The 21646-nt window shown below is 27.6% G+C and overlaps 1 protein-coding gene across 1 annotated transcript in view; it reads left to right on the forward strand.

Annotated features, from left to right (window-relative positions):
• The window catches only part of LOC113385235 (type I inositol 1,4,5-trisphosphate 5-phosphatase), a 43305-nt gene that overhangs the window by 10760 nt on the left and 10899 nt on the right, over positions 1 to 21646 (forward strand). The window contains exon 2 of the mRNA XM_026623067.1: positions 20031 to 20261. Coding sequence (XP_026478852.1) covers positions 20031 to 20261 — 231 coding nt within the window. The remainder of the gene's footprint in view (positions 1 to 20030; positions 20262 to 21646) is intronic.

Consider the following 21646-nt stretch of genomic DNA (forward strand, 5'->3'; position numbering starts at 1 on the left):
TGTGTGTGTTTAATAATTTGTGCTTGTGTAATAAGTAAATCTGACACACATTTAATTTACTAAATTATTTTCCGCAACAGTGCGTTAATCCCAGTACAAAATCTCTCATTCATTGACTTATTGTTTAATTCGATTTTATAGCCACTTTTTATAGAAATAAATAATTTTTTTGCTCAATCAAGTTCTGAATTTACGTATTGGGTTTTTGGTCTTTTTATTGCCAAGGTTGGTATAGACGTAAATTTTTTATTACTACTTAAAGATAATTTTTTTAGCTCAATATAATTCGTTAATTTCGCTCGTGTGATAATTGATTGATTATGGGCTTTTAATTAAAACAAAAAATAGTTTTAATTAATTGTATTGGTTTTTAATTAATAATGAATGTTGTCAATAAAATTATATATCGTAAAATAAGTTTAACGATATAAGGCAATATAGATATAACTGAATATTAACTGAATTGAAAATGAATTGAAAAAAGTAGATCTAATGGTTGTGACATAATTTTGCGGTGTAGTATTTTTTTCTTGTTTGATTAATTCACGCAAATGTGAGATGACTTAATTTAAAATATAAAAAAAAACATATCTTTGATTACTGTAATTTATAACCACAAAATGTATTCATATATATATATTAAATTTCTAATTGAATTATACTACAAGTTAAATTAGTATCTAGTGTGATTATTATTGCTATCTTATGTGATTTCATACCCCGATGAAAAATCTCTTTAATAATCAGTATAGCTATTTATAGTGAATCTATTTGATCAGTTACAATAAGTTAAATGCAAGCAATTGCGTACAAAGCATTTGGTCTTAATAAATATGATTGAATTAAATTGGTATAGAATTAAAAAGTAGCGCGTTTCTCAGCATTTGTATATCAGATCCATAATAATTTATTGGATACAATTGGTTATCAATCATATTGTAAAGGAGAGATGGAATTTTCGTGATCGAAAAATTATGAACACTTATTATTATTTTTAGTCTACTTTAAAAGTAAATTATTAAAGCGTATGGAAATATTTTGCATTAAGCATACTTGCACTTGTGGTTGCATTTTGCTCTAGAAGATTTCCAGCATATCAACAAAATAAAATTACAAAAATTCTGATGCATGGCGTATTTGCTATACCAAACCATTACAGGTGTATATTGGTCTAAGTTTAGGATGTTATTATTTCTACATTTCTGGTAAAAAATTTCAGTAAGCTAAAAAACTTTCAGTGAGCTTATTGATATTTCTTCTGTTGAAAAATGTACCAGGTGACAAGTTTGCCTTCGATAGGTTTTTTTTCATGTCACTTTCAGTTTTTATATATCTTGTTTTTTATTCTTCTCTGGCTTATTTTAATATTCAACTATGATTGTTCTGATGCTCAAAAATGCATAATTTAAGTTGCATAATCTTGAAATGGAACGAATTTCTTCATTTTTCCTCTAGTGTCTTTTTATAAATGTTCATCCTTTATAGATGGCTTTGTAAAGCTATATACAATTACTAATTTTGAATTCATGCTATTTACACCAGTTGGTATATTTTTTCTTCTCCTTGTCACGTTTCATAAAAATGAATAATAAAATACAGTTTTTCAACATCAAGGTGTACACTAATTTAAACTTTTAAATTTTAGGGGTGCTACTTGTTTCAACTCTACTTCATTCAAATATTATTACAAGCATTGTCACGTCAAAGAGTATATAAACTTTAATATGGTAATATATGTTAAATTAAATCCAATGAATGAATATACATGTGAAGAAAAGATAATTTTTATATGAATGTAATAAATGGAAAGCAAACGTTGTCGATAAAAACCTTCAGTATTGGGAAATGATAATATTGTGACAATTATACATATTAATCACACATTAGTCACACAACGATTTCATTCAAATCGATAAATTGTGATTTTTTATCGCTACTATATAAGTTTTTTTCTCATTTATTAATGGTACTCATTCAAAACTAATCGCAAATTTTATACTAACCAACCGTTAACTTTTGCATAATATTATGCTTGCTAATAAAGATATTCAAACTCGTTTAAATGTCAAATTCAATTGAACCATATATTTGTGATAAAAATTTAATCGCTCTATAAAATTAAGTAATAATCTAAATATTATGTCATTTTTGTATGGAATGGTCTGGTATTCGAAAAAGTTATCATTCATAATTACTGTTTTAAATCTGGTCTCAATATTTTTACTGTCAATAATAGAATGTATCATATTTGTTTTTGTTTGATTGTACTTTTTTAACTTCCGTAGGGTAAGTTATTGTAATGGGCCGAAAATCGAAATTGAAATTTTTTACATTTCTCGACGTTTTGAAGGTATCTGAACATTTTCGCATATTTCAGAAAAAATGGATGTGTGTGTGTATGTATGTTTGGATACAAATTTCCAGTCACGTTTTCGGGCGCACGGATCAACCGGTTCAAAAAACATTCGATTCCTATCGATAGAGAAAAGAGCTGATTAGTTTTTGGCAAAGGCAGGTCCAGCCGTTTCGGGGATATGGAGCAAAGTGTGCAGAAAATAGAAATCGAGTTTTTGAGTGAACAGAGCATCCGATTTGAATGATGTAAAAAACATTCAATTTGTAATGATTGGGAGAAGAGCTGATTAGTTTTTGGCAATGGCAGGCCCAGCCATTTTGAAGATACAGAGCTAAATGTGCAAAAATGGCAGTTTTTGAGAGAACTAAGCGTCCAATTTAAATGATTCAAAGAACTTTCAGCTTGTTTTGACAAAATAATTGCTTTTGGAAAAAAAAATTATTTCAAATTTTCAGCTAAATGACCAATTACTAAAACATAGTTTCGGTATATTTGAATTTTAGTTATAGAGATAGTAAGCAAATACAACTATTAAAATACAACAATATCCCATTTTTACTACAAGTACTACTTTTATATATAATTCATTCATAACATATAAACATTTCATTCTGAATTTGTGAATGAAATTGTGAAAACTATGTATTATATAAACTATTTACTTCATTCTGAATATTTTGCTGAAACTTATGTTCATTAAGTGTATTTATTGTCTATTACCTATATATGTTATATACCTATATATTTTTATATATTCTTAGTTAAAAATCACTATTGCAACCCTAACGATATATTACATATAGAATTTTTTCATTAAGGGTTACAGATAAAAAAATTGTTGGGATTTATTATTACAGTAAAAAATAGCACATTTTATGATCAAATTATTGATTTATATATATTGATATGATTGATATATATTGGCTGATCAGATCAATCATGATCAATATCAGAGTCAAATCATGTTATTTTTAAAATATTTACTGAATACTCATTATCTCATTTAGGAATATTCTCTAAAGAAAATATTAAGACACCTCTAATACTTTAATATCTAGAGCTATAATTAATTTAGGTAATGAGGTCTTTAGACTATTTCTTTTTTAGGAACCTTCTAGGAATGAGGTCTTTAGGCCATTTCTTTTTTAGGCTTCTTGTAGGAATGTGTTTAAATATTTAGAGTTAGACTGACCATCTAGATATACAAAAAATAGTGCAATTAAGCCATTTCAATTATCACCGATACTTTTATTATTACCGATGAACTTTCATTTACCCAAATGCACTCGATCTACCGCATTTGTGTGGGCGCCTTACTCATCCGTTATAAAAGATTTTCGATTCGATGTTGACTCAGAAATTCCATATATTACTACTATGTAGTTTTGAGGAATGTGTTATATGCACATGGACTTTCAAAGGTTCGTGTTTATTCTTTTTTATCACGCGGACGACCAGATCTAATGCCGATTGTGGCACGTACGCTTCTGGTCAAAGTTCGAATGATGAGCGATTCATATTATAATATTTGCTGCATCATCTTATGATCATGTTAAATAAGAAATTTAAGTTGGAAAAGCTCATGGATTAATGCGATCTACGATCTATCTAGTCCTAATAAATAATAACAAATTAAATAGCTAGTGGTGCATGGCATCGTGCCTTAAGGCAAATCGCTGGAACTTTTCGTACCGTAATTAACCATTCGAAGAATAAAAATAATCAGTCAACAAAAATGTCTATGAATACATATTATAAAAACTAGAATTTTCATTATTTGTTCCTTGTAGACAAAATGTGAAAACTTACTAGATTAGACGACGTTGTTTATATATGTTTGAATGAAATATATAAACTGAATGAACATATTTTATTTCAAATGCATCGATTTTACATTCGCGAAATATATGCACTGACACTGAGTTAACAATTTTAAATAGTTCATATAGTATCAACTATACAAACATAAAAAGTATTAAAAAATATTAGAGACGTGGGATTCGAACCCGATTAGTTTTGACTTTCTTATCTACTAAACGCGAACAAAAATTGCGGTGACGCCAACCAACTCAGCTATAACGACATGTTCACGCTTAACGCTATGAGCGGATGTCTAGGATCTAATAGGAATTTCTGCACTTTTTGCTATGTATCTTCGAAACGGCTGGATCTGCCTTCGTCAAAAACTAATCAGCACGATCGATGTTCCCAAAATCGTCGATGAAAATTTGTATCCGCACACACACAGACACATACACACATACGCACACACACACTTCATTCATTTTTTTTTCAAGGTATTTCAAAATGTTCAGATACCTTCAAAACGTGAAAATATGCAAAAATTCTCATTTTCGATTTTTTTGCGATTACTATAACTTACCCTACGGGAAGTTAATAAAAGTATAGATTTTTAAGAAAGTAAGTTGCGTATAGAAGTTTAGTTATTTTCTATAAATCTGAAATTATGATTGATAATTATAGAGAAGAGGTAGAATAAATTCCAGAATTTGATTTTTTTTGTAAATTAATTTGACTAACATGATGTTTATGTAAAAAATTAAATTATTAATATACTAATTATTTATATTGAGTTTTTAACATTTTGGGTCAGTATGTACTAATAATTATTGTTTTAGATTATACGAGAAGCAATATTAAATTTTTGATCACCACTCCGATAAATTATTATTTAATTTAAAAAAAATAGTTTTAAATATTACATAGTACACCTGTCCTGAAGTGGACAACGATCAGAACTGTAGGATTAAAAAATTACTTAAAAAATTACAAAATTTTCTGTCCATTTGTGAGAGATTTTGAGAAATGATGGATATTAATACAACAAGAATTCCTTGACAAAAGTAATGACATAGGAAATAATACTGAAGTATGTTATAGTAATCGTCCAAAATCGAAAATGAAAATTTTTGCTTATCTTCACGTTTTAAATATTTCTGAGCGATTTTGCATACTTTAGGAAAAAATGGATATATGTATGAGTGTATGTGTGTGCGTATTGTATGGATACAATTTTTCGTCCACGTTTTTGGGAGCACGGATCAACCGAATTTAAATATTCAAACAGCATTGATTCCTATCAATATTCGATTCCTATTGATAAGAAGACGTTATAAGTTATTCCAAAATGTTTAAAAGACCTTAAAACATAAAGATATGCTAAATTTTCATCTTCGATTTTATTTCGATTATTATAACTTCCCCTACAGGAAGTTAATTTATTATTTAATATATTAAATTTGGTTTCCTTCAATTTTCTATTTTTTACAAATTTGAAAGAAAAGCTGCACTTACAATTTTTACGAACAATTAGAGTTCTGTTTTTTTTAATTATAATTTTTTTAATTCATTAATTCATATTTATCTATATTAATGTTTTAAGTAATTAATTTTACTTGCAGAATGCAATAAGAGTGTATTTTATGGACGCTTGCGCCATAAAAATGCGGCATATATTTCTTCTGTGTAATCAAAATAAACTTCTGTACATAAAAGTAATTTCTTCTATGCGAGAATATTTTTCCAAGAAGCAATATAAAATCTCATCTCGCAGCTATTAGATTTTGCTGTGAAATTTTAATTAATTTTATATAAAGTTGATGGGGAAAGAAATATCAAAATTGCGATATTAAAGTTTGTAGGAAGAACGTGTAAACTTTAACAATATGGGTTCGTAAACAAATTAAAGCTTTTGAAAGTCCAAAAGCGTTTTTAGTAGGTAATATAGAGTTTTTTTCTGATGAGTTAAACTATTGTGGTTTTAGTATTATATAGGAAAATATTGTATTTTGGTTGAAGTCCATTGTACTTTATTGTCCATTACCTAATTCCTCTTTTATGAAATAAATTTAAACGATTCTAATGCTTTATTTGAAGTGTTACCAAGTTCATTTATTTTCTAATTGCTTCACAACGGTTTTTAAATATAATATTACTAATAATAATGAAATTAATATACAAAACTTTTATAACCTCTGTGTAACTTAGCCCTGATGAATAATAATAAATTAAATAAAAATATAAATATTTAAAGAAGTGACTTGCACTCTTGCACATAGGAGGTTAGTAAGTTTTTAGGAGCCTGACATTATAATTAATAATTTTATTATAAATATAAATTCATTATATTACATATAATGAACTCAAATTAATTTTTAGTTTTCATACAACTTTCATACAGAAATAAAACTATTCTCTTCAGATTGTATATTCAATTCAATTCTGCCTTGATTCAATTTCAAATCTATTTCTATTCATGAATGAAATCAACACACAGACCTTGTTTGTTATAATTTTTTTAATTAATAATTACAAACAATTCGTATGTTATTACTAAATTTATTATCAATGTTATTATCCACGGCCTATTATTAAGTTGTTTCGTTATATGTTTTATATTATGTTTTTTTATACAAATGTACAACAATGATATTTTACTATCGCTAGTCTATTAAAAATAATTACACGTGTTTTAATTGTTCTATTTATAAAGTAATTGAAAACAAATCAATCAGCTAAGATGAAGGTGATATAGAAATAGATGAACGTGAATTTTTTTTTTGCATATGAATATTTATATGATCGTGGACTTTTTTTTAGTTTAATTGAATATTTAAATTAAATAGTCTATACATTTTTATTAATATATATATATATATATATATATATATATATATATATATATATATAAAATTGGCATGGTGTTGAAATAAGTAAATAATTTATACATGTAAAGTTTTACAAAATTACACAAGATTTACATATTAACTTGTTAAGAATTGAATTTATTTTAAAATATTTTTCATATATTAATAGTTGATTCAACTCATTTATATGCGAAATTGAGTAATTTTGAGTTATTCATTTATATGTTTTTATTATAAATAAAATAGAGAAAATGGTAAAATAACTTTTTACATTTTGTACAGAAAATTTTGATTCTCACTATGAAAATTTAAATTTCTGAATATGCAGTGATTATTAGTAATAAATAATAATATAAGAATTTTTTTCAAATTTAGTCACCTTAGAATGAACTTGTACTGAAAAAGTGTGACTATGTTTAGTTGTACTATTTAAAATTCTTTTTTTGTTAAAATGAGCAATCGAAGCAATATATTAATAATATTATTACTAATTAATATATGTTACCGTTAAGATATTCATAAAAAATATTTTATTATTAATTGTAACTGGTGGAAAAAAATATTGCAAATACCGTAATTACATTTAGTATTTATATCCTATTTATGTCCTATTTTATATTATAAATATGTTACATTTATTAAAATATACAAAAATCATGAAACATAATTAAATAAAATATATTAAATTTCATAATTAACTTTTGAACAAAAAGTTCCGTAGATTAGAGCCTAATGAATATTTTTAATTTTTAAGTTACAGAAATCGGAAAAAAATCGATAATGAAATTTTTTATATATATTTACAAAACGTTTTAACACCTTCTGAACATTTTGGCATACATCAGGAAAAATTGATGCATGTGTGTGTGTATGTGTGCGTGTGTGTGTACGTGTATGCCTGTGCGTTCGTATGTGTGTGCGGATACAAATTTTCGTCGACGATTTCAAGAACATGGTTCAACGGATTTGAATGATTTAAAAACCATTCGATTCCTATTGTTAAAGAGACGTGGTAATTAATTTTTGGCCACGCAGCAGGATTGCTTTGGATAAAAAATATTTAAAAATCTCAGTTTTCAATAATGACATTTTTTCAAAGTTATCCAAAATTTTTAAAGCTTTTTGAAAAAACGGGAAGTTCAAGCAATTGGCCTTAAAGCACGATGCCATGCAACATAAGTCAAAATTTATTTTCTGTGTTCTGTAAATAAATTAACTACATTTTTAATTCTTCAATCAGTACACATCGCGTCATAGACCTAATCAAGAAAGTACTAATATGCCGGTCGTTACATGATGTGACTATCATATCGGCCAATTAGCTTTATCATTAAAGATCATCGTCTATTCGAATTAAAAATCACTAAACATCCGTCGTTTAGATCTCTATCGACTTATAATTAATCTGACGCATTTTACATATGACATTTGTAATCCTACGGAGAATTAATTAATGATAAATTAAATATTTAACTCCGAGATGTCATGCTTTTATGTTTTATGTTTTAGAAAGTCCTCCTTTTCGGTAGTCCGACAGGAAATGCCTGTTTATGCATTATCGGCATCTCCATGTTCGTTTTATTGTTTTTTAATGGGTGAAGATTTTTTTACAGAAGCTTATAACCTTTGGTAAAGATGACTTTTTGGATTTTTTGTTTTTTTTTTATTTTAGAAGCATCACATTACGAATTACTTACACATATGTAAGTATGTTACCTTTGCGAAGAGTCCCTGTAACTTAGGAAAAAGTTCCCTAGTGGCGGACACCTAAGGTTATTTATAAATAAATCAAAAAATATTTTACGAAATGTTTATTAAATTATGATTTATGTTAGGTAACAAAGTTAGAAATCAAACCTAATTAACAAAAACGCAATCTTTGCTAAAAAATAATTAATACTATCAATCAAACTTTTGCAAAAAAAGTCATGTTTGCAGTCAGCTGTGTGCCCCTTTCGCTTGTATTTTGAAATGAAAAGATTCATACTCGCTTAAATAACGCGTGTTAAATAGAGTGTCCGGTGCTTGGTGCCGTCCGGCGTCACGGGACTTCCCCCTATGTGTAAGTAATGTGTCAGATCGAATCCCGGTACTTTTGCTACACAAAAGATGTTAGTCTATTTGTTTACTCTTTAAAGATGAACAACAGAATTTAGAATATATTTATATTAGTTAACGTTAAATTAGTAACGGGTTTAGTATACAGACCGGTGACAATGTTTGAATTTTTTATTTGAAAATGTATATGAAAATGTAGCTAAAGCACACTTTTATTATAAAAATATAACTGTAGTGTAAAACTTCAATTAATTAATCAACTGTACATTCAGTGTTCATAGAGTGTGTTACGCTTTGCGTAATATGTAGGTGGTGTTATCTTCTATTTTTATTAGTTTATTTTATACGAGTATAGAGTCTTATCATAATATGGCATATGTATATATATATATATATATATATATATATATATATATATATATAATATACATAGCCCTTGCTAGAGCATTTAGCCACTTCCATTATTTTAATTTTTGACTTTAAACCCCATTTCATTCCATTTTTTGCATGGCCCCAAGTGACATTTTTACTTTATACTACTCAATATATGTAATATTGAGACGAAGTTTTGCTTAAATTGAAACTTTATCATATTAATTTTTATGTACATTATTTTTATTTGCAAACCCTATTTCATTCAATTTTTACCTCAACTTTTTGCATAGCAATGCCCTAAGAGACGTTTTTACTTGGAAACATGATTTTGCTCTATATTTTCAAGTGAATATTTATGAAGGATTATGTTAATACGTTATTTTCCTCAACGAAAAAAAAGTTAATTACTTTTAATAATTTATTTATAATAATAATGATTAATTTATAGTTAGGTTCTATAATAATAGTAATATATAGTTAACATAAGTTCATTTAAGTGTGAACTCTTATAAGGCTATAGAATTTACATCAGAAGTTCCTGGTTTGATACTCGCCTCGGTAAGCTTGATATCAAGCAGTAGTGATATCGGTTTTTGCTTAAAGGTATATATCAATATATTTCCTAAGAAAATAGTTTTTTCAGCATTGCTGAATCAATAAAAAAATCATCAGTATTACAGAAATTGTATCCATAATATTTTTTCAAATAGAGAGATAAGACAAAAGTTTCGGTTGATATCTAAAAAAAGCCTATAAAAATTTAGGACTTGTTAACTCTCCATTATTTGTAATAATAAATGTCTAGGTCCACCGACTTACGTTTTTTGCAGCCATTTGAGTTGATTTACGGAATATGAATTTGTTTAAATGAATTTGTTTTCCATCATTAACTGGTAGGATTGTACTTCAAAATAAAAATGAGCAAATAATAAGTAGTTTTCTTCATAAAATTTTCCAAATGATATTTAGCGGACCCTGAATAAAAAAAAATTGTACGAAAAATTTGCTGAGGTTTTTAGTTTGTTCTCAAACACATCTCTATATCTTTGAAATATTCTTATGAGACTACTTATTACTATAGATAATAGTAATTACTTAATACTATAGATAATATAGTAATTTGAACTATCTATAAATGCATAATAAAATACTAAAATTTTACTTAAGTAATAAATATAGTGATGGAAAAATATAATAAGTTTAGATAATATTAGAAAAGGATATTTTAGGCATAGTTGGTTTAGAAATAGTTGTAATATACTGGAAAAAGTATGGAATATCCATAATAATATAGAAAACTTAAATTGGATAATATAGAAATATATTCTATGTTTTAGAATATTATCTATATATTCTATTATATAGATAATATATTCCATAATATAGAAAACTTAAATTGGAGACATAATATATGATAAAATAGAAAAAGTACTTCAGAAAATGAAATATGCATGAGAACAAGAATTATTGATTTTAAGATATTCACCTGTCTATAAATATTCGCTTATTTATGATTAATTTCTCTGACAATTCTCCAATTGATTGCAACTTCTTCCGTTGTCAGAGTTCATCTTACTTGTATAAATATTGTTGATTTATTATGTGTTTAAATGTCATCTAAACAAGCTATTGAAATTAATCAATCGACTGCCAAGAATGGCGTGATGAGCTTTTAAGTAAAAGTAAGTTTTCACGATTGACCCGTTATTGATGATTTATGATCAAGGTGCGCATATAATACCCTATTATTTTATTTGTATTTAATTTCTTGGGAAATGTTTTGCAAAGGTTATATTGAAACAGGTATTCAATTAACATCAGTTAAAGTATCTAATGCTGCTTATCAGTAGTGTTGTTTTATGCAAAATAAATATTTTATAAATTATAATGGGCAGAGATGTCCTGTGGAATTTATAAATAATTCTTATGAGAATGAATTCATTCTGATGAGAAAATCACTTTAGCCATTTACATCCTGACGTACAAAATGTAACTAAAAATTGTTCAGACTGCATAATATTTGGAGAAATTTACTCAACTTGAACAATTTTATTAATTAATGCGCTTTGCCACTTTTCGTGCAATGCAATGCAAAAAAATATAAGGACACTGATATTTTTTCTCACATTTTTTAAACTATAATAATAAATTGTTACCAGTCACCATACCGAAATTTAATAAAAATATTTCTCAACTCAAGTGTTTATTCCAAAGTATCTTATTTCTAGAACATCACATTTAATCTCTTATCAAACACATCGCACATGACACCGAAGTAAACAATTTATATTTCACAATTAAGAGAATTAGATTTTAATGACCCAGTTTCTGAAAACAAATAAGAAACATGATCCAACATTAATTAGGAAGATTATAAAGTGTTTGGAAAGTTTAAGAGCATAACATGTCTTTACATGTAAAATCAAACAATATTCGTAAATTATGGAACAGAATTATCACAAAGGCAAATATTCAATGGAATAAAGGACATTTTATGTAAAACAAATTACTGAAATGATTTTGGCTCTTTTCTTCAGACTTATGATAATAAAAAATCAATAATATATTCGCGAAAATTGCCAGAGTACATCTTATATATAAAAATGGAGCTCGGTATTATGTTAGGTATGGTAAAACTCTAAAATGGCTGTACGGATTTTGCCAGTCTTAGTCTTGAAAAAGGGTATGGGCGCATTGCCATATAGAATCGGCCCCACCCTGGTATTTAAATAATTTATACGCCATTTTATAGGTCTAAATGATAAAAACCGATATACCAATTTTCAACTTTCTATCTCATCTTATGGCCGAGATATCATTGAAAATATGTGAAAGTGGCCCCTTTTTTCAAACTCACTTTTAGACGTAACCATAAAAGATATCGAAAAAAAATTTACGTGGTTCTATTCATATTGGCTTAGGTCACATTATGTAGAACAATCGATGCCAAATAATCAATTATTATTAGCTGAAAAAGATAAAATAATTTTTCAATTGATGTTTTCCGGTAGTGCGTTTAGTTGGACCACCTTCTAATTAGCTTTATTCGAAAGATTATTGTTTTTTCTTTTAGTACTGAAAATATTGTTCAAATCAATTTGGTGGAACACATTGGAAAATTGAAAAAACCGGAGCTAATACACCCGCGCGTAACGCTAATATACCCTGCAATTGCATAGAGTTCGTTCGAACGCAAAGCTGTGCGCGATGCGCCCGAAACGATTTCTAAGAAATTCTGAACTTTCATTTCTGAATCTGAAATACAATTTCATTTATTTATCACTGTGAGTAATTTAATTAAACTAATAAAAGTATTTTAATTATAATATTAGACATAAAAATTTATTGGTGTTCTTTTAAAATTTACAAGTGTATCATATGATTTACACAAATACTTCGGTATGCTAAATAAATAAATAATCAATCAATTAAAATTATATTTTGTTATTTTAATCGTCATCACTGTCGTGGTTAATAGCAACCGAAGTTTCCTCTATTATAAAAATTTTCGATAGTATTTCTGATGGACGTATAATACGTGATAAATACCTCGCAAATGACATATAATATATAATAGCCGCAATATGTGAACAGCAACCAACAGTCCTCAATCCATTGGGACAACTACAGCAATACCTTAAAATACTTCGATAGTTGGTGCCAAGCGGAGTATATTCAATATAAACATTATATTTTTTCCTATTTATATGCCGTGATTGGACATCAATTCTAATTATATTCCTATGTTCTTTCACGTAATATAACTTCGGCTGATTTTGGTCAGACAGCATTTCAGCCAGGTAAGATATTGCTTGTGATAACTGGTATGACCCTGTGAATAATATTTTAAGTTCTCGTTCATTCAAATGTGGGAAATCTAACAACTGATCTGGCTGAAGAAGTTGAAGTGTTTTTGCTCGTCTGGTCCATCGATTTTCAATAACTTCATCATGTAAGGTGTTGGGTATAGTCCGTTCATTCATATAGTTGATCACTTCATCAGCTAAATCTCCATCCGATGATAATCGTTTTCCATACTTATTATGTAAAAACCCTACAATTTTACATAATGTTCGGACTTTAGGCAATAATTTATTATTTAGTGTGTTGTGTAAAAGCCGATATCTTTGCGCAATATTACCATGTACAGCTTCAATAACCCATCGAAGTTTTGTAATTCTTCTGGATTCGTTCGCCTCTTCTGTTGTGAGTTGTTTTCTTCTACCCCTGCAGCATGGCATAAGAGGCACATATCCTGCTGATTTTATATCTGTTAAAGCATCACGAAAACCGCGATCTACCAATAGAATATCATCAGGTTGCAAAAAAGTTCTGATGCCATGCGCATCTTTTAATATAATTTTCATGATTGTGGCGTCATTTTGTGTTGCCAGGTATGGGCCTAAAAAGTCAACTATGAAACCATTTGTTGTACAAATTGTAAATGGTTTGCATAGTGGTACCCGTTTTTGGCCAGAAAATGACTTTCTTTGATATTCATTGTTTGTGCTCTTTTCGTGTCGTATATATGTACCATCACATATTAATGCCAGTTGCTCATTGGTTAATCCCAGAATTTTTTGTGCGTTGTATGATGTCTCCGATATTAATTGGGTTCTGGTAAAAGACTCTAATCCAAAATTTTGATCCAATATATCTTTTTCGAATCCAATTAAAATTTGTTTATAATAATGAGAGACTTGTCTCTTTGAAATATTAAAAACGCCGGCGATGACTTGATTAGAATTTCCCGTCTTTAATTTGAACAAAAAAATAACTAATGCTTGGAATATGTTTCGATTATTACTATTTTTCATTGATCTAAGCATTTTACTTATTTCTGCGATTACTTCTAGATTAAAACCTGTTAATATTTTTATTTGCTCAGACGATATAGATAAATTATCTATCTGCTTAAATAATGAAACACTTGTATCTGCCAAAGCGTTTAAAAATATTGATATTTCCTTCTGAGGGACGAGACTAGTGTTTGAATAAATACGTAACTGTCGTATATCTTCTTCATAAAATTTTTTTCCAAAAAAATGCTTATTGCATGCACGATTTCCAAGCGGTATATATATTCTGACTTTTACAAATGCGTGAATCCTGGCTTCTAGAGGAATTGTAATTAGGTCGGATTTATTACTGCAAATAGAACAATGTCTATGCGTCGATGCAACTCGATTGAGACAAAGATCCACGGATAAATCAGTTTTCGGAGGTATATTACATTCATATTCACTGCAAGAATCACTAACACATTTGTTTTCAGTACTACTATGCGATAAATCATTAATATTGTCTGTGCTTGCTTCTCCTCTATAAGGAATTAGTCTACAAGTGGAACACAAAACATCACCAATTTTAATTATTTTTCCTATTGAACTACTATACAACTGTTCATCATCCTCGGTTAGAATGATTTTCGTTCTATTACGCATTTTGAATAAATATTTATCACAGTTTTTGCAAGTTTTAGACATTATTAGTTCTACTATGTTAACTAAATCTTAACTAACTAAATCACTAAATCAACTAAATCACTAAAATATATTTTATATATTTACACTGAAATTAAATTGTCACTATACTAAATAAACCACATAAAAATTGTCACTATACTAAATAAGCCACATAAAAAATACAAACATAAAAATAATGTAATTTTTTAAATGAATTAACTAAAAAGTTTTATGTTATGAAAATGATTATTAGAATACTTTCAGTATTAATTTTTGTAAAGTCCTGAAGTACTATATAGAAAGTTTCCGCATCGAATGGCGAATAATTTTTGAAAAATTTTAAATAACAAAAAGCAAAGAATTTCAGATTACCATTTGTCATATTTCTTGTTGTATTGTAGTATTGAGTAGTACTGATAAAGATAGGCCACAATAAGGGCTTTATAATTACAATGTTGCAATTATCATTCAAAAAAAGAAATGTTTCTTGGGTTTGTTGAAATTACAATGTTTCATTATATCATTATTTCATATGAATACATATAACTATATAATAAATATTGTCACATTCAGAATTTCTTAGAAATCGTTTCGGGCGCATCGCGCACAGCTTTGCGTTCGAACGAACTCTATGCAATTGCAGGGTATATTAGCGTTACGCGCGGGTGTATTAGCTCCGGTTTTTTCAATTTTCCAATGTGTTCCACCAAATTGATTTGAACAATATTTTCAGTACTAAAAGAAAAAACAATAATCTTTCGAATAAAGCTAATTAGAAGGTGGTCCAACTAAACGCACTACCGGAAAACATCAATTGAAAAATTATTTTATCTTTTTCAGCTAATAATAATTGATTATTTGGCATCGATTGTTCTACATAATGTGACCTAAGCCAATATGAATAGAACCACGTAAATTTTTTTTCGATATCTTTTATGGTTACGTCTAAAAGTGAGTTTGAAAAAAGGGGCCACTTTCACATATTTTCAATGATATCTCGGCCATAAGATGAGATAGAAAGTTGAAAATTGGTATATCGGTTTTTATCATTTAGACCTATAAAATGGCGTATAAATTATTTAAATACCAGGGTGGGGCCGATTCTATATGGCAATGCGCCCATACCCTTTGTGCTAGTTCAGAGATTGCGCAAAAGGTGAGATTTTACTTCAAAACCGCTTAGAAACTCTACATTTTTAATTTGAAATTTTTTGTTGAAGCGTAATATGAATGAAACAATGGACGGCGGCTCATACGTCAAATGTCAAATGGTTTTGACAGATTATGTTCAATTACATTGAACAGGATGTTTTAGATGAACATTATTTAATTGTAGCAAGTAGTTTGATTTGTACACAAAAACATTATTAAACAAGACGCAAGAAACTCAAAATTCCAACTTTTTTGAAATGTTAATATGAAGATTCACTTTTTGGCTTTGTGGCACTCGTTTTTGCAAATGATATTTCTTTCAAACTTATTGTACTTCGAAAGAACTCATTTATATAATTTTGTACTCATTTGTATTTATAGAACAGTTATATATATTATATCATATTATTTTATGATATTTTGGCGAATGACTTTTATAATTGACAATAATTTAAATAAGAAGTTTCGGCTGATAACACAAATAATAACTTTGGAACACACACCTGTAAGAATGTCAATTCACAAGATCTTTCTTATATACTTATAAAAAATTATTATTTTTTTTAATTTTCTAGAAATTGTTTGCAAATACCTTATATAATACGTTTTTCCGGGTCAGCTAGTTAATTAATAAAATTGTTCAACTGAGTAAATCTTTCCAAATATTATGCAGTTGTTACAATTTTTAGTTACCTTTTCTAAATTGATTTTGGTAATATTTCCAAAATAATTATGTTCATACAAATAATATAAGTTTTATAATCTGAGTTTGCTTTACACCAGAAATTATTTTTATTGCACATATTTCAAAACATGTCACTTCAAATTTAAAAATCTACATCATAAAAAACCCATAAATACTGTGTTCAAGTAAATATTGAACTCAATTATACTTTTAGAATACTTATAATTATATTAAAACAATTTCCAATGTAATTTTAGATAAGGCATTCAGCTCAATTTTTAATTTTGTAGCAAAACTATTTGCGAATCTAAATTATTCTTAAGAATTTTGTCAGTGTAAAAAGTATTCTATATACAATCATCGATTCAGACAGGTAACATTTTCCAGATTCATGAATTTATTTGATCATTATTAGATTCAATTTCTACCAACTTTGTGTATTTATCAAAAGATATATTAAGCAGATATAGAATATTTTTAGACCTTGATTTTAGATGCAACTTTGCTGGTGAATTTATTTTTACCTTTGTATAGACTAACTTCAAAGGAATGTATTCACTTAAAACATTTTTAACCAATTTTGAATTGTGAATTTATTTGGGCGTATCAAACTTATGGCTCATAAAATTTTTGGTCAATCGAAAAAATAGTATATATGTTTTTTCCTTATTGGAAAGTATATTTTACCTTTTTTACAATTCGTGTTCTTATTCGTTTCACCAAGAATTTCTGTATGAGAGAATTGCTATTGGTAGAATATCTGCCTTATCATACTATAATATAAATTAATTACACAATGCGATTGTACGTATATTTGTTTAATATTTATTGTACTCGGGCACACTCTATTTATTTAATTAAGAAATATTAGTTTATTGTTCTAATACAATCTACAAACTCAAATGAAATATTGTTTATTATTTTTTGCTATCGGAAATTACACTTGCTCTGATTGAACTGTCACCATTAGTCGATAAACAGTTTAGAATAATATTTTGATTGGAAGCTCTGTAAATATTTTTGTGATTGTTATAATCATAGATGTATGATGGTATGATGTATCATTTACAGGTTGATATAGAGCATTTAAATTAAAAACAATGTCACCCTGTTCAATTATCATCTATTATAAATACTATTATCACAATAATCCACTGTTAAAATTTATCTTTATTCTATTAAAAAATAATCATTGTCTGGTTCGGTATAATTCGGTTAAGTAGTTTTTATTATATATTTTGTTACAAGCTTAATGAGTAATGATAAATGATTTTATAACACTGCCAAACCTAAAACCATTTTAATGTCTATTGTCATGTTTTTACTGATATATATATATATATATATATATATATATATATATATATATATATATATATATATATATAGGTCCATCACAGATATCTCAAAAACAAATAAAATTAGGAATTTTTCAATAACAATATTTGAAAGGAGAGGGCAAAGGACGTATAACCAGCTATGACCTTGATTTCTACGACAGAAGACAAACGGCAATGTTTTTAAATCCAAAACAAAAGTGTTTTCTATTTCGTTAGTTTTTTGTCTGTGAGCACTGTTGTTTAGTTTACGAGACCTAAATATTTTTTAAGTATACTATATTTAATTGTTTCTTAAGGAATGTCGTTATTTTTAAGTTAGATTGGGCAGTTTTTTCATATAATCTTCATAAAAGCTTACATGTGGGTGGGGTAAAAAGGATCAACAGAATCCTTACTCTGGCAAATGTGTAAACAACACTAGTAAACAAAAAAGTGAATTAAGTTTAAAAAAAACCATTTCTATAAGGGATAAATTAAACAAATAGTTATTATATCAAGGTTATATACAGTATTATATGTGAAAAAATGTACCCATGAAATTTATATTTTGCATTGGTTGAGTAATGTAGTTATTATTTTGAAAAAGCTCTTTAAAATTGGATTTTTTTGCCATTTTTCTCTGCCTATAGGGTAAAAAGACACAAATTTTAGAAAAATAGGAAAAACACATTTTTATAATCAGGAATAAACTGAAAATTTTACTGAACATAATTTGATAGTTCTTTGATACGTGTTATGTGTTATTATGTAGTTTATTTAGTTTATACAGTATAATTACTTAAAGTCAAATTGGATCTTTGTGCCCCACCCTATAGAAAAGATGATTTTTTTCTCTAAAAGCTAATTGAAAATAGGTAATATGTGAAGCTAACATTTTCATAATTATGATGAATATACCTTATACATTATATAAAATTATTATAATGAAATATGTGTAAAATGTCCACTGCAGCATTAATATAATATGTAAGGAATGTATTCAATAGAAATATGTAAAATCGATAGAATAGCATTAATATGTAAAACCGATAGAATAGAAATGTATATAGTTTTATGTATTATCGAGATATAAGTTATAATATCAATTTCAAAATAATAATGAAAAAAATCTATAGTATTTTAATCACAATTGATTTAATTACTTGACTAACTAAAACTTTTGTTCTTGGGCTTCTGTATCATCCACTGTATCAAATTTTACTAAAGAATTAACAAAACAACATAGGCCTGCGTACCTATAGTCCAATATAAGCCTGTGACCGTTATTTTATTTGCATTAGATTTATTACCATACTTATTAGCATAACTCATTCATTAACATATTTATATTCGCATTATGTTCTATTTACGGCTAATAGGCAATTACAGCGTAAGTCTTTGTTGGATCATATAAGGCGAACGAAATCAATATTACAATGATTTGCCACGGCACATTTCTTTAAACATTTTTTTACATGAATATGAATACATATTAATTTTTTGCTTGAAAGAATAATCGTAATAAATTGAAAAATGAATTGAAGTAAGAAGAATTTAGAAGAAGAAATGAGAAGTATAGAAGAAGAAGAAATATATGGTTAGAAGATGAAATGGGAAGATAGTAAAAGAAGAATGAAGATGAGTTAAGAAGTATAGAAAAAGAATAGGATTATATGATTAAATAAATTGAAGATTGTATGAAATATATGATTGTATAGAATAATGTAGGTGGCTAAATGCTCGAGTAAGCGAGGCCAATAAAAAAAAATGATCAAAAATAAATTAATATTATAAATGTATGTTCTTTAATAAATAATATCATATGTATGACTTAAGATAAGTAACAGATCAGAATAAGAAGTTTATTATATTTTATGCATTTACGTGTACAATTAATTAAACTAATTGTTTTCTATATTTCAATCTTATAATTCTGGATTTTTTATTTTTCAGCCGGAATCTATGCTCCAACCATGGTTGGACGAATTCGCAGAACAAACTTCCAGACTGAGTCCCAGATTTCTGGCTCTGCATTTGCAAGAAGTTGGCGGAAAAACGTACGACGAATCTACGGAACGGGTTCGAAGTTTTGTAGAACGACTCGGAGAATCGATGCAGAAAATTGGATTCGATGCTGCTAGGATATATTTGGACGAAGATTACGGATCTGCTCAGCATTTTACGGTAATATAACTTTTTAGTTTCACCAACAGTTACAGATTTTAATTATAAATAGCCAGTGTTATATTTCAGTTAAAACATGAAATTCATTTTGAATAAATTATTCTTTCTTTTCAATTTGCATGCCAGTGCAAGGGTTCTTTTGCATATAAAATGTGAATTATAAATTAATTACAATATTATATGGAAAATTGAACTAGTATAAATGGATGCCAAACAATATGAGATACTTGTATCATATTTGTATAATTAATTAAACTTTTTATTCGCGTTTAGTCAAGGATAAAACGAGCATTATTCCTGAAACTGAACTTCAAACCACAGTGTAAGCTGTAAAACTTTATATAGAAGCCTTATCGTATTTCATAATATAATGTACAAATATGGGAAAAAAATTATTGGGTATTTTACGAAACGGGGTGATCGTAACTATCATGAAAAAATTATTTCATATAGGCTGAAAATTATGAGCTTTTATGTGCAAATTACATTTTTTAAGCAAAACTTCTTTAGACGCGACTAGATAGTAAATGCAACGGAAGTTCCGTTACCCCCAAACTGTTCGTCATTCGCTCTCGATGAAATCATTTCTATACGGGTCGATTGTGATTAGTCGTCGTGTCGAGTGAATAGGGATCTTTCGTTGTATTGTGTACCGGCGTACGTTATATGTCTCTATTATATCGGAATGTTATTAGATTTTAAGGTTACACCGTAGTACAAATCTTGATTCAATAAAAAATACCTGAATCAGAAGAATATTTTACCCTTCCCCCCATAAATAATTATAATGAAAGTAATAAAACAAATAAAACATTTGTGCCGTGTGCGAAACATAAGTTTATTGAAATAATTTCTATCTTATTCTTAGTTTCTTTAAATATTTGAAGTCGAAAATATTTTTATAAGCAAGACAGATATTAAAGCTGCTCAAAGAATGAGATTGTATCGCCAGCAAACAGTAAAAATAAAATGCAAGTAGTCGATGAATGTATGTTAATTTTAATTAGATTAAGTTCTTCAAACACAATTACATAATGAGTGAAATTGTGAAAACAATATTGTTATGTGATGTATTAATTTTTCACTCAAATGCCATCTCGTACAAAAGCAAAAAAGTTTTAATTCAATCACGTGTGAATCGCGCACACTTTTTTTTGTCAGGGTAAATTGTGGTTATTTTGATCAATTTTGTTCATTTAATTTTGGATTCGTAATTATGAATAACACTTTAGGATCACATTTTAGCGTTTCCTAGCATTAATAATTAAACTATGATTTTAACATTTTCAAAATTGGTCGACTTTGAAAAGTCCTTCTTTGATAAGAGTGTACTAAAGCATCTAGCGTCATGAAAAGCTAGGCGCATTTAATAGGCGTTGTAATAT

Source organism: Ctenocephalides felis, unplaced genomic scaffold (genome assembly GCF_003426905.1).
Source record: "Ctenocephalides felis isolate EL2017-DRISC unplaced genomic scaffold, ASM342690v1 CF-g0.4_SCAFFOLD_03571, whole genome shotgun sequence".
NCBI lineage: Eukaryota > Metazoa > Arthropoda > Insecta > Siphonaptera > Pulicidae > Ctenocephalides > Ctenocephalides felis.